Source organism: Macaca thibetana, chromosome 4 (assembly GCF_024542745.1).
Source record: "Macaca thibetana thibetana isolate TM-01 chromosome 4, ASM2454274v1, whole genome shotgun sequence".
Classification (NCBI taxonomy): domain Eukaryota; kingdom Metazoa; phylum Chordata; class Mammalia; order Primates; family Cercopithecidae; genus Macaca; species Macaca thibetana.
Window position 1 is genome coordinate 166,166,809 of NC_065581.1, and position 12,738 is coordinate 166,179,546.

The window sequence follows — 12,738 nt, forward strand, 5'->3', positions numbered from 1 at the left end:
AAGAGGGTCACTGAGAGGCCACAGCAGGGCTGGAGGGCACTCGGGCTAAACTGACCCATGGGGAGTCTTGCTAAAGTCGGGGCTGGGGAACCCAGCATCACCTGGGGGATGGCAGGGGACACGGAACTGATCAGATGTTGGACGCAGTCGTGGGGGAGTCTCATGTCGATGCAGACTTGAGGCTGAGCTGAAAAAGGGCGTGGAGAAGCCCAGGGTCTGGTCAGGGAGGGCGTCCTTGCCACTGGTGCCAGGAGAAGCGGGTGTCCATGTTCCTAACCAACATGCCGCATGGTTGCCGCGATCACGTCGCGTACCGTGTCCTGTCACCTCTGCCGGGCTGTGAGCTGGGAAGCTGCGCAAGCCTTTTCGCCACTGTTGTCCTGGCCTGTGTGCATGCCTAGCCAACCGCTGCTGTGTAAATAAGTTTGGAAACCAAGTCAGTGATACGGACGTGATGTATCACAAACACGCTGCAACAAGAGACAAAGCCTCCATCCAGCACTGCCACCGACTCTCCGGGAGCCTTTGGCCACATTCTGTGACACAGGAGGGGCCCAGAGCACCTCAGTCCCCTCGAGACCTGACACCAGCCCCTCCAGAGACCGTCCGTTTTCTAGGAGTCACGTGAAAAAAGTAGAAGGAAGCATAATAAATTGTGATATATTTTATTTTGCCTAATATATCCCAACAGCATCATTTCAACATGCAATCTACACATAAAATGCATTCAGATTCTCTACATTCTTTTTCATGTACAGCCTTCAAAATACAGGGTGTATCACACCCACGGGACTTCCCCGACTGCTGTGTGCTAGTGCTGGATTGTGAGTGACCAGAGAAGCCACCACATTAAAATACGGAGGTCATTCCCCCTGCAGTGTGCGGGGAGGAGGAGGCAGTGGGGGCCATTCCCCCCGCAGTGTGCGGGAGGAGGAGGCAGTGGGGCCCGTTCCCTCTGCAGTGTGCGGGAGGAGGAGGCAGTGGGGGCCGTTCCCTCTGCAGTGTGCGGGAGGAGGAGGCAGTGGGGGCCGTTCCCTCTGCAGTGTGCGGGAGGAGGAGGCAGTGGGGGCCGTTCCCTCTGCAGTGTGCGGGAGGAGGAGGCAGTGGGGCCCGTTCCCTCTGCAGTGTGCGGGGAGGAGGAGGCAGTGGGGCCCGTTCCCTCTGCAGTGTGCGGGGAGGAGGAAGCAGGAAGCTGCTTGCCCCTCCTCTTCCAGGTTCAGGTCCTGCTTCCGGGACTCAGCGCCGCGCCTCTGGGAAGCGCCGGTCCAGGAGCTCCGCAAGTTACAGGAGAACCAGGCGGGGCCGTGGTCCAGCGAGGCCTGGGATTCAGAAGGCATGAAACTTTCCTCAACGCTTGGACACCGGCCCCCTCCCCCGGGTCTTCCTGCTTCTTCCCCCTGCCCCTGGCTCCCGCCTCGAGCCACCCTCTCTCGCTCCCCAACGCCTGCACCTGCGCCGGTTACTGGGGCGGTGAGAGGCCAGAAGCAGAGGCGATGCCGGCCGGGGGCGGGCGGTGGGGGAGCTTCTGGGAGCAGCGGACCCGGCAGCTGCAAAGCCAAGTGCGGGTGAGTCGGGGTGGGGGGTGGGGGGAGGGACCTCCCCCCTCAGAGGCTCCACGCTGAGGCCTGGGAGAATCGGGGAGCTTGAGGTTTTCACTGGATGGTGGCCAGCTTTGGACACAGAGGCCCCACGTGATCTGTCCCCTCCCGTCTAGGCTTCCACGACCTAGGGGTGGTGGACCTGCTCTGTCCTCCCACCACTGACCTCCACCTGAGGCCCTGGACTTCCCTGTGGGACCTCCTCTCCCCTCCCACCTGGGGACCTCGTCCCCTGAGGGACCTCCCCCCTCCCCCTCCCACCTGGGCCTCCTCTCCCCTCGGGCCTCCTCTCCCCTCCGGCCTCCTCTCCCCTCCCACCTCCTCTCCCCTCCCACCTGGGGCCTCCGCGACTTTTAAAACCGTCAGCTGTGTGCTGTGCACGTGCCGGGAGCACAGTAGTTAAGCCAGGACAGGTAAAGCTCTTCTAGTCACTGCCCTCTTGGAGTATACAGTTGAATCCGGGGAGTAGATCAATGAAATAAACACAGAATGTAAAATACAGAACGCTGGGAAGTGGAGGTGCATGGTCTCACACGTGTTTATAATTCAGCCATCGCCTAATCTGAGAAATCAAGGATTTCTGCATCGTGCCCGTGCCCGCCGAGCTGAGCTCTGCTGAGATGGGGAGTCCTTCTCTGGCTGGAGGCTGAGGGCAGGAGCTCTGGGTGAGAGGCTGCGGCCGGCAGTGCTGTGAGTTGGGCAGGGGTCAGCGCCGGCTGGGGCAGCGCAGGAAGCAGCTGCTGCTTGAGACTGAGAGCACAGCAAGGGGCCGAGCTCCGCCTGGTCAGTCGGGACTGGTAAGGGATCTTCTTTCTTGAGGGCACGGAGACACCGTTGGAGGGATTGTGAGGAGGGTGGGAAGATGAGATTAAATTCCTATTCTGAAAATGTCACATTGTGGAGGGCACTGGTTCAAACGGAGTAATGGCCATGGAGGGAGAACACTGCCCGGGGACACCCCGGGGTGGCAGGGAGAGGAGCCCCGGAAACCTGAGCAAAACGTGCAAAATGGGGAAAACAACCCACTTTTTTAATGGAAGTTGTGCTAACAGCTGTCAACGAAAAGAGTCAAACTCTGTAAAATATTTGAAGAGATTTATTTGGAGCCAAATATGAGTGACCATGGCCCGTGACACGGCCCTCAGGACAGCCTGAGAACTTGTGTACGAGGTAGCCGGGGCCAGCTTGGTTTTACACAATTTAGAGAGGCAGGAGACATCAATCAAATACGTTTAAGAAATACATTGGTTCGGCCCAGAAAGGCGGGACAACTCAAAGGGTAGGGGGAGGGCTTCCAGGCTCTAGGTTCATGTAAACATTCTCTGGTTGACAATTGGTTGAGTTTGTCTGAAGACCTGGGATCAATAGAAAGGAGATGTTCAGGTTAAGATAAAAGATAGTGAAGGTTCTTTTGAAGTCTCATTATGGCTGCCCTTAGAGTCAATAGGTGACAGATGTTTCCTATTTAGATTTTTAAAAGGTTCTAGACTCTAGTTCATCTCTTCAGGATTGGGAGGGCCTGGAAGAAAAAGATCTAACCGTGTTAACAGAGATTCTTTACAGATGTACACGTCCCCCAACAAAGGACAGCTTTGCAGGACCATTTCAAAATATGGCAAAGCAGCATGCTTTTGGGGTAAAATATTTTGACTTTCTTCTTTGTCTCGTAATATTATGTCCGAGTCAGATTTGGAAAGTAAGTCACAATGTATAGGGCTAAATAAAATCCATCTGATGAGAATTTATGATTTGTAGGGCATGGCTCCCTGGGCCCCTTAGATAGGAATTTGAAGCCCAAGAGTTAAAAAAAAAAATCAGAGCTTAGTCCTCACAGCATACATCAGATGACAAATATTTATTCAAGAAAGTCTGCTAAAACTCCATAAGAACAATGATCATCTGTGGATCCCTCCTTCCCCCACTCCAGCTTATCTTGACAGAGCCCCCCTCTTGGTGGTTGTGTCCGAGGAGACAGGGCTTGCTCTCCCCTCAGCTCCCATCCGAGGGTCCCCTTATCTCACCAGGAGGGACAGATGCCAGCATTTCTCACCGCAGCACCCAGTTGAAGAGGCTAAATTCCTGGTGACCATGGACAGCCCCCTTCTTCCAGCCAGTCTCTACTCATTGGATGGGGTTCTAGCCAAGAACAGCGGGCTAAGAAGGCTGGGATCCCATTGCTCTCCCCAGCTCCACTGTAGGACACAGCTCTGTAAAAAGAAGCAAACTGAAAAGACCAGAGAGCAGGACAGTCCCCAGGGAAGAAAAGGTTGCTCTGAAGCTCTTCCCAAAGGAACTGGCTTTATTGGAAACAGCGAGTTCAAGCCTGAAGGCATGCTCTGAAAGGATTGTTCTCTTAATTAGGAGCAATGAATTGGCCTGTGAGAGCTGCCAGAACAAAGCACCACAGACTGGGGGCTTAAACAACAGAAATTTCTCCCTCACAGTTCTGAGGCCTGACGTCTGAGCTCAAGGCATTGGCAGCTTTGGTTGCCTGGGAGGCCTCTCTCCTTGGCTTGTGGATGGCCACCTTCTCACCGCGTCCTCACGTGGTCTTTCTTCATCGTGTCTCTGTACATGTCCAAATTTCCTCCTCTTGTAAGGACACCAGCCACATTGGAACACAGCCCACGCCCTCCTCTGGTAAGGACACCAGTCACGTTGGAACAGGGCCCACCCCCACCCCCATGGCCTCATTTTCACTTAATCACCTCTTTAAAGATCCTATCTTCAAATAGAATCATATTCTAATATACTGGGGGTTGGGACTTCAACATTTGAATTTGGGGATAGAGACAAAATTCAGCATATGATCAACAAGCTAATTCATAGCCCTACTAGGTTGCTAGAGAGAACCAAAGTGGTGACTAAGAAGAGCCCTCGGCTGGGCATGGTGGCCCACGTCTGTAATCCCAGCACTTTGGGAGGCCAAGGTGGGCGGATCACGAGGTCAAGAGATTGAGGCCATCCTGGCCAACATGGTGAAACCCCATCCTACTAAAAATACAAAAATTAGTTGGGTGTGGTGGCGTGCACCTGTAGTCCCAGCTACTCGGGAGGCCGAGGCAGGAGAATCACTTGAACCCGGGAGGCAGAGGTTGCAGTGAGCTGAGATCGCGCCATTGCACTCCAGCCTGGTGACAGAGCAAGACGCCGTCTCAAAAAAAAAAAAAAAAAAAAGGAAGAAGAAGAGCCCACCTGGAGCTAACACAAACCTCAAAGACAGGCCTCAAAACATGACCCCTGCTCCAGTATAATTGGACCAGACACTGAAGAAATGTATGCCCAGGTCATTACTGAAAATCATAGAGCAATCAGTTGGTAATTAATGGAGCTTAACAGGTAGATGTGATGCCGCATAAGGTAGATGGCTTAACAGAGGGATCAGGGAAAGAGACAGCCAATGTCCCCACCAAAACCACCACAACCCAGGGTGGCTGCGAGGATGCCCAAGGCTGAGTCCTCCAAGGAGCTACCCCAGAGGCCTCACACTGCATGGGAAATAAGCTTCATTGAAATAGTCTAACCAAGTGACTCAACAGATAAGCAAAGAACAACAAAACCAAGCTGCAGGCAGGGAGGAGAGGAATCAGCATGTACAGTTTTCATACTATTACCTCAAACATCCAATTTTTCAATAAAAATAGACATGCAAAGACATTCAAAGAAACAGGAAAATGAGACATGAGGAAAACACAGGAAACAAAAGCTGCCTTGTGAGGGCCTAGATTTTCTTTTTTTTTCAATTTGACTCTGATTAGCAAGAGGGCCTAGATTTTGAGGAGACAAAGACTTCAAAGCAGCCATTATAGACATGTTCAAAAAACTAAACAACGCTGTGCTCATAGAAGTGAGGGAAACCATGGCAATGTCTCATCAAATAAAAAACAATGAAGAGATAGAAATTATTTTTTAATGATAATCCTGGAGCTGAAAATAACTGAAATGGAAAAAAAAAAATTCTGTCAGGGCTCAGGAGTAGATTTGAACTGAAAAGTCAGCAAACTTTAAGATAGATTGGTAGAAATCATGTTATCTTAAAAACAGAGATAATAGATTTAAAAAATGAACAGAACCTCAGAGAAAGATGTGAAACCTTTAAGCACCCCAGTATATGCATAATGAAAGCAAAAGAAGGAGAGAAGAGAGATAAAGGAGCAGGAAAATATTCAAAGAAATAATTGCTGTAAACTTCCCAAATTTGCTTAAAAATGTGAATCTCTCAAGTTCAATGGATCCCAAAAGTAGGATAAATACAAAGAGATCCACACTCGCACACGTCATAGTACAAATGTTTGAAGCAAGATGCAAATCTTGAAAGCAGATTTGTTGTCGTGTACGTGAGAACCCAAAAGGACTAATGGCTGACTTCTCCTCAGCAATGATGGAAGTCAGAGGGTGGTTGATACAGTTTGGCTGCTTCCCCACTCAGATCTCATCTTGGATTCCTATGTGTTGTGGGAGGGACCCGGTGGGAGGTAATTGAATCATGGGAGCAGATATCTTCCCCATGGTGTTCTCGTGATAGTGAATGAGTCTTACGAGATCTGATGGTTTTAAGAGGAGGAGTTTCCCTGCACAAGCTCCTTCTCTCTCTCTGTCACCATATGAGGTGTGACTTTCCGCTTCTGCCATGGTTGTGAGGCCTCCCCAGCCACGTGGAAATGCTAAGTCCAGTAAACCTCTTTTCTTTGGTAATTTGCCCAGTCTTAAGTTTGTCTATATTAGCAGCATGAAAACAGACTCATAAGGCAGTGGAGTGACATGTTCAAAGTGCTGAAAGGAAAGAAAACCTGTCAATCAAGAGTCTTATATCTGGCAAAACTGTCTTTCAAACATTAAAGCAAAATAAAAGCACTATTAGAAAAACAAATCTGAGAGAATGTACTGTGAGAAGGAAATCCCTCAGGCTGAAAGCCCGTGAAACCACAAGGAAGCTCGGATCCACAAAGAGTGTTAGTAAAGTAATTACGTAATTATAAAAGATAGTAGACATGTATATTTCTTCATTTTCCTTCTCTTAACTGATTTAAAGAGCAGTTGTATAAGACAGAATGTGTATAATTGTACTGTTGGCTGGCCCTGTAACATGTAGAAATGTAATGTATTTGACAAAAATAGCACAAAGGATGTGATGAAAGCAAAGTTTTATTGGAGTCAGGAAATGACACCAGTGACTTGAATCCACAGGACCAAATGAAGAGAAACAAACATGGTAAATAAAAAGAGAAATAGAACTTGCATAGAAATATACATGTATTCTCCTTCCTTTCCTCACCTTCTTTAATGAACATGAAATTATGTAAAGTCATAATTATAACAATGTATTGTTGTATTTGTAACATATATACATATAATGTGTATAACTATAATAATATAAAAGAGAGGAGGGGGCCGGGTGCGGTGGCTCAAGCCTGTAATCCCAGCACTTTGGGAGGCCGAGACGGGCAGATCACGAGGTCAGGAGATCGAGACCATCCTGGCTAACCCGGTGAAACCCCGTCTCTACTAAAAAATACAAAAAACTAGCCGGGCGAGGTGGCGGGCGCCTATAGTCCCAGCTACTTGGGAGGCTGAGGCAGGAGAATGGCGGAAACCCAGGAGGCGGAGCTTGTAGTGAGCTGAGATCCGGCCACTGCACTCCAGCCTGGGCGACAGAGCGAGACTCCGTCTCAAAAAAATAAAAATAAAATAAAATAAAAATAAAAGAGAGGAGGGAAGAATACACCTAACAACAGGGCTTCTGAACGAGTGAGACAAAAACCGACAGAATGGAAGAGAAATAGGCAATTCAAAAACAGTGATTGCAGACTTCAATACTCTCTCTACCTTCAATTATGGATAGACCAACTAGATAGAAAATCAACGAGTAAACAGAAGACTCAAAGAACATGATAAACCAAACAGACCTAACAGACATCTGTGGAACACGCTATCTAACAACAGAACTGAGAATTCTTCTCAAGTGCACATTGAACACGCTCCAGGATAAACATGCTAGGTCATAGAACAAGCCTGAATCATATATGATTTCTATCCTTTAAATAGAACAAGCCTGAATCATACACGATTTCTATCCTTTAAGTAGAACAAGCCTGAATCATATACGATTTCTATGCTTTAATGTATTCAGGCTTGTTCTGTGACCCAGCATGTTTATCCTGGAGCATGTTCAGAATAGAGTTAAATTTGAAATTGATGGCAAAAATAAATTTGAGAAACTCACAAATATGCAGAAATTAAACAAGACACTCTTAAATAACCAATGTGTCAAAGAAGAAACCACAAGGAAATAAGGAAGTACTTTGAGATAAATGAAAATGAAGATACCACAGTACAGAAACTTATAGGATGAAGCTAAAGCAAGGCTTCGATGGAAATGTATAGATGTAAAAGCCTGTATTTTAAAAAGCCTATATTTTAAAAGGAGACAGATCTCATGTCAACAACCTGCTCTTCTACCTTAAGACACTGGACAAAACAGAGCAAACTAGGCTCAAACAAGTTGAAGGAAGCAAACAAAAGATATTAGAGCAGAAGCGAATGAAATAGAGAATAGAAAAACTACAGAGAAAATCAATACAAATAATTGGCTCTTTGAAAATATCAATAAAATTGATGAACCTTTAGCTTGACTGACTAAACAGGGTCTCAAATTGCTAAAATCAAGGATAAAAAAGGGGAGGCCAAGGTGGGAGATTAGGAACCAGCCTGGGTGACATGGTGAGACCCCCTCTCTATATAAAGAAAAAGAATAAAAAAGGGAATGTTATCTTACAGAAATATAAAGGATTATAAGAAAATACTATGAACATTGCCAACAAATTAGATGAAATGGTCAAATTTCTATAAAAACACAAACTAACAAAACCGATTAAAGAAGAAATAGAAAATCTGAATTGAACTATAATGAGTAGAGAGATCGAATTAGTAACCAAAAACCTTCACAAAGAAAAGTTCAGGTCCAGATGGCGTCATTGAATTCTACCCAACACTTCAAAGAAGAATTAGCACCAGTCCTTCACAAACTTTCAAAATCTAGAAGAGGAGAGAACATTTCCCATTCCATGAGGCCATATTACCCTGATGCCAGAGCCACAGAAAGATACCATGAGCAAAGAAAACTACAGAGCAGTATCTCTTATAAATAGAGGTGCAGAAACCCTCAACAATAGATGAGTAAGCAGAATCCAGCCATATATAAAGAGAATTATACATCAAGACCAAGCGGGACTCACTCCAGGAATGCAAGGCAGGTTCAGCATTCAAAAATCAGTTAAGGTAATAGACCATATCAAGAAAATAAAGGACAGAACTGCTATGATTATCTTAATAGACCCAGAAGAAACATTTGACACAATTTAACACCTCTTCATAATAAAAACACTCAATCAAATAAGAATGGAAGGGAAATTCCCCAACTTGATAAAAGGCATCTGTGAGAGAACTATAGCTAATGTTGCTGAAAGACCGAACGCCTCTCCCCAGAGACCAGGAGCAAGATAGACACATCCACTTTCAACACTTTTGGTCCACATTGTCCTGGAAGCATGAGTCAAGCAGTTGGGCAGGGAAATCAAAAGGAAATGGCATCTACATCAGAAAGGAAGAGGGAAGATGATCTCCAATTTGCAGAAGACATGATCTCGTACACAGAAAATTCTAGGAAATCCACTGAAAAGGGGCCAGGCACAGTGGCTCATGCCTGTAATCCCAGCATTTTAAGAGGCAGAGGTGGGTGGATCACTTGAGGTCAGGAGTTCCAGACCAACCTGGCCAACATGGTGAAACCCCGTCTCTACAAAAATACAAAAATTAGCTGGGCATGATGGCAGGTGCCTGTAACCCCAGCTACTCAGGAGGCTGAGGCGGGAGAATCACCTGAACCCAGGAGGCGGAGGTTGCAATGAGCCAAGATCTCGCCATTACACTCCAGCCTGGGTGACAGAGTGAGACTCTGTCTCAAAAAAAAAAAAAAAAAAAATCCACTAAAAGAAAACTCATTCACAGTAAATAAATTCAGCAAGGTTGAAGAATATAAGGTCAATATACAAAAAGCAAATGTATGCTGTAGGAATGAACAACTGAAAATGAAATTAAGAAAACAATTCCATCCAGACATGGTGGCTCATGCCTGTAATCCTAGCATTCTGGAAGGCTGAGACAGGAGGATTGCCTGAGGCCAAGAGTTCAAGACCAGTCTGGCCAGCATATCAAGACCCTGTCTCTATTAAAAAAAAAAAAAAAAGGCTGGGCATGGTGACTCACACCTGTAATCCCAGCACTTTGGGAGGCTGAGGCTGGTGCATCACCTGAGGTCAGGAGTTCGAGATCAACCTGGCGAAACCCCATTTCTACTAAAAATACAAAAAATTAGCTGGGCATGGTGGCAGATGCCTGTAGTCCCAGCTACTTGAGAGGCTGAGGCAGGAGAATCGCTTGAACCTGGGAGGTGGAGCTTGCAGTGAGCCGAGATCATGCCATTGCACTCCAGCCTGGGCAACAGAGTGAGACTCCGTCAAAAAAAAAAAAAAGAGAAAGAGAGAGAAAGGAAAGAAGGAAGGGAGGGAGGGAGGGAGGGAGGGAAGGAAGGAAGGAAGGAAGGGAGGGAGGGAGGGAGGGAGGGAGGGAGGGAGGGAGGGAGGGAGGGAGGGACAATTTTACTTACAATAGCATAAAAAATATCAAAACATTTCAGAATGCCTTTAACCAAAGAAGTACAAGGTGTAAGACTTAACAAGACTTTTACACTGAAAATGATGTTCACCATTATTAGCCACCAGGGAAAAACAAAACCACAGCCTGGCACCACTGCTTGCCCACAAAGAGGACTATAATAAAAGAGAGATAATCACAGGTGTTGGAGAGGAGGTGGAGAAACCAGGATCCTCATGCAGTTGTGGGAATGTAAATATAATGCTGCTCTTACCAGATGGAACGTCTTGACTGTGAGTTGTCCAGGTTCTTGGTGTGTTGAACAAAGAATTGAACAAAATGCACAAACAAAGCAACAAAAGAAGCAACAAAAGAAAAAAGCAACAAAAGCACAGATGTATTGAAAGTGCAGATTGATTGAAGTGACAGTGCACTCCACAGAGTAGGAGCGGGCTCAAGCAAGCGGCTCAGGAACCCCAGTAGCAATGTTCTGTAGGGCTTTTCTGAGGCGAAAAGAATTTGGTAACACCTCTGGGTGCCCTTTAGAGGCCTGTGACCAATCAGAGGCTGAAGCGGATATGTGGCCCGTGGTCAATCCGAGGCTGACATGCAAACTTGTCTGTCTTGTTATCACCGGAGGGAGACAGTGGCCTGTGTGCTGCCCAGTCCTGCCTGGAACTAGCTTCACCTGCTGTTCTTTTGCTTATACCTTCACCCTTGGTTACTCTAATTCCCTATTCTCCTGCCTCACAGCTGCTTTGGAAGACAGTCTGGCAGTTCCTCAAAATGCTAGGTATATGCACCCAAGAGATGTAAAAACATTTCCCCACAAAGCTTATACGGGAATGTCCTGGCAGCACTACCCTTAATAACCAAAAGGAAGAGAAAACCTCAACGTCCATCAACTGATGAATGAATAACAAAATGTTACACATCCATACGATGGAATATTCTATTTGGTAATAAAAAGGAATGAAATTCTAATATTGCTACACATGACTGAGCCCTGAAAACCTTAGGCTGAGTGGAAGCCAGATACAAAGGACCACATGTTGTGTGATTCCATTTGTATGAAATGTCCAGAATCGGCAAATACAGAGACAGAAAATAGATCAGTGGTTTCCTGGCACTGGGGGTAGGAAGTAGTTAGGAGTAATGTCTAAGGGTTTCTTTTGAGGAAGATGAAAATATTCTGAAACTAATTCTGGTGAGTGTTGTACTCAACGCACCCTAAGGTTCACTGAATTGTGCATGTGAGTAAATTCTCTGGTGTGTGATTTGTACCTCGGTCAGTCTATGGAAACGTTTTCAATTAATGTCAGAAAGAAGCAGCTGGCAGAGAGTGGTGGTGTCTGCTCCTGCAGTTGTCCGTGAAGGGAGGGTGCCCTCTTGGAATTAAGTGGACTGGAGAGGAAATATTCCAGAGATTTCTTTTTAAGATGTTAAATGGACTGCATATAGCAATGAATAGCATAGATCAAGGGTCCCCAGCCTCCGTGCCATGGACCGATACTGGTCCGTGTCCTGTTAGGAACCGGGTGCACAGCAGGAGGTGAGCAGGGGTCCATGAGCATTCCTGCTTGATCTCCGCCTCCTGCCAAATGAGCCGCGACATGAGAGTCCCAGAGGAGCGCGGACCCTCTTGTAAACTGCACCTGTGTGCTCCTTGTGAGAATCTAATGCCTGATGACCTGAGGTGGAATAGTTTCATCCCAAAACCATCCTACCCCCAGCCTGTGGACAAACTGTCCTCCATGAAACCAGTCCCTGGTGGCAAAAAGGTTAGGGACTGCTGGTATAGATGACTCCCAAGGCCTCAGATCATATCACCAGTCCCAAAGAGTTTGGAGTTACAAGCAAGATTGTCCTAAAATCATCACAGCTGGTTGTGGGCGTGTCAGCAGGCGTGGGGGAGGAGGAGTCCCCAGCAGAGGACTGAACCCCCAGTAGGAGGGCCTGCACCACAACCTGCTTCCTAAGAAACTGGTGGTTGTCTTTGCAGGAAATTCTCCAGTTGCTGGCTCTCTCTGTGTTCACTATTGATAGGTGATACTTCACAGCCCTATGTCAGACCCTCCAGTGCTCTCCCATCTATGTGGGATCAAACCCAGTCTTCCACCTGGCTTGCACACACCCTGGCCATGCCCCGGCCTCCTTCCCTCCTCAGCCTCCCTCACCCACTCACTGGCCTCGCAGGCCTCTGCCCCGCCCTCAACATGCCACGCTCGTTCCCACCTCAAGGCCTTCACACTGGCTGCTTCTGTGCCCCAGTGTTTCTGTGACAGTCCTCAGCCCTCCCAGCTAGCCTCTCTGAGCCCGCTTCTGACAAGGGGTGGGAGGGTTCAAGCCCCCAGGTTCAGCTGCCACTGCTGGTCAGGGGCCACACTGGAGGCTGGAGAGGTGGTGGATGTGAGCGTGGACGGTGGGAGGGAAGCACAGCCTGTCGGGGTGGAGATGGTCTTTCCTGCCTGTCCTGGGGCCGCGGCGT

The 12,738-nt window shown here is 47.4% G+C and overlaps 1 protein-coding gene across 1 annotated transcript in view; it reads left to right on the forward strand.

Moving 5' to 3' along the window:
• The first annotated feature begins 1,189 nt into the window (after positions 1-1,189).
• The window catches only part of KIF25 (kinesin family member 25), a 68,111-nt gene continuing 56,562 nt past the window's right edge, over positions 1,190-12,738 (forward strand). The window contains exon 1 of the mRNA XM_050787084.1: positions 1,190-1,565. Within this exon, the coding sequence (XP_050643041.1) occupies positions 1,494-1,565 (72 nt within the window). The 5' untranslated portion in view covers positions 1,190-1,493. The remainder of the gene's footprint in view (positions 1,566-12,738) is intronic.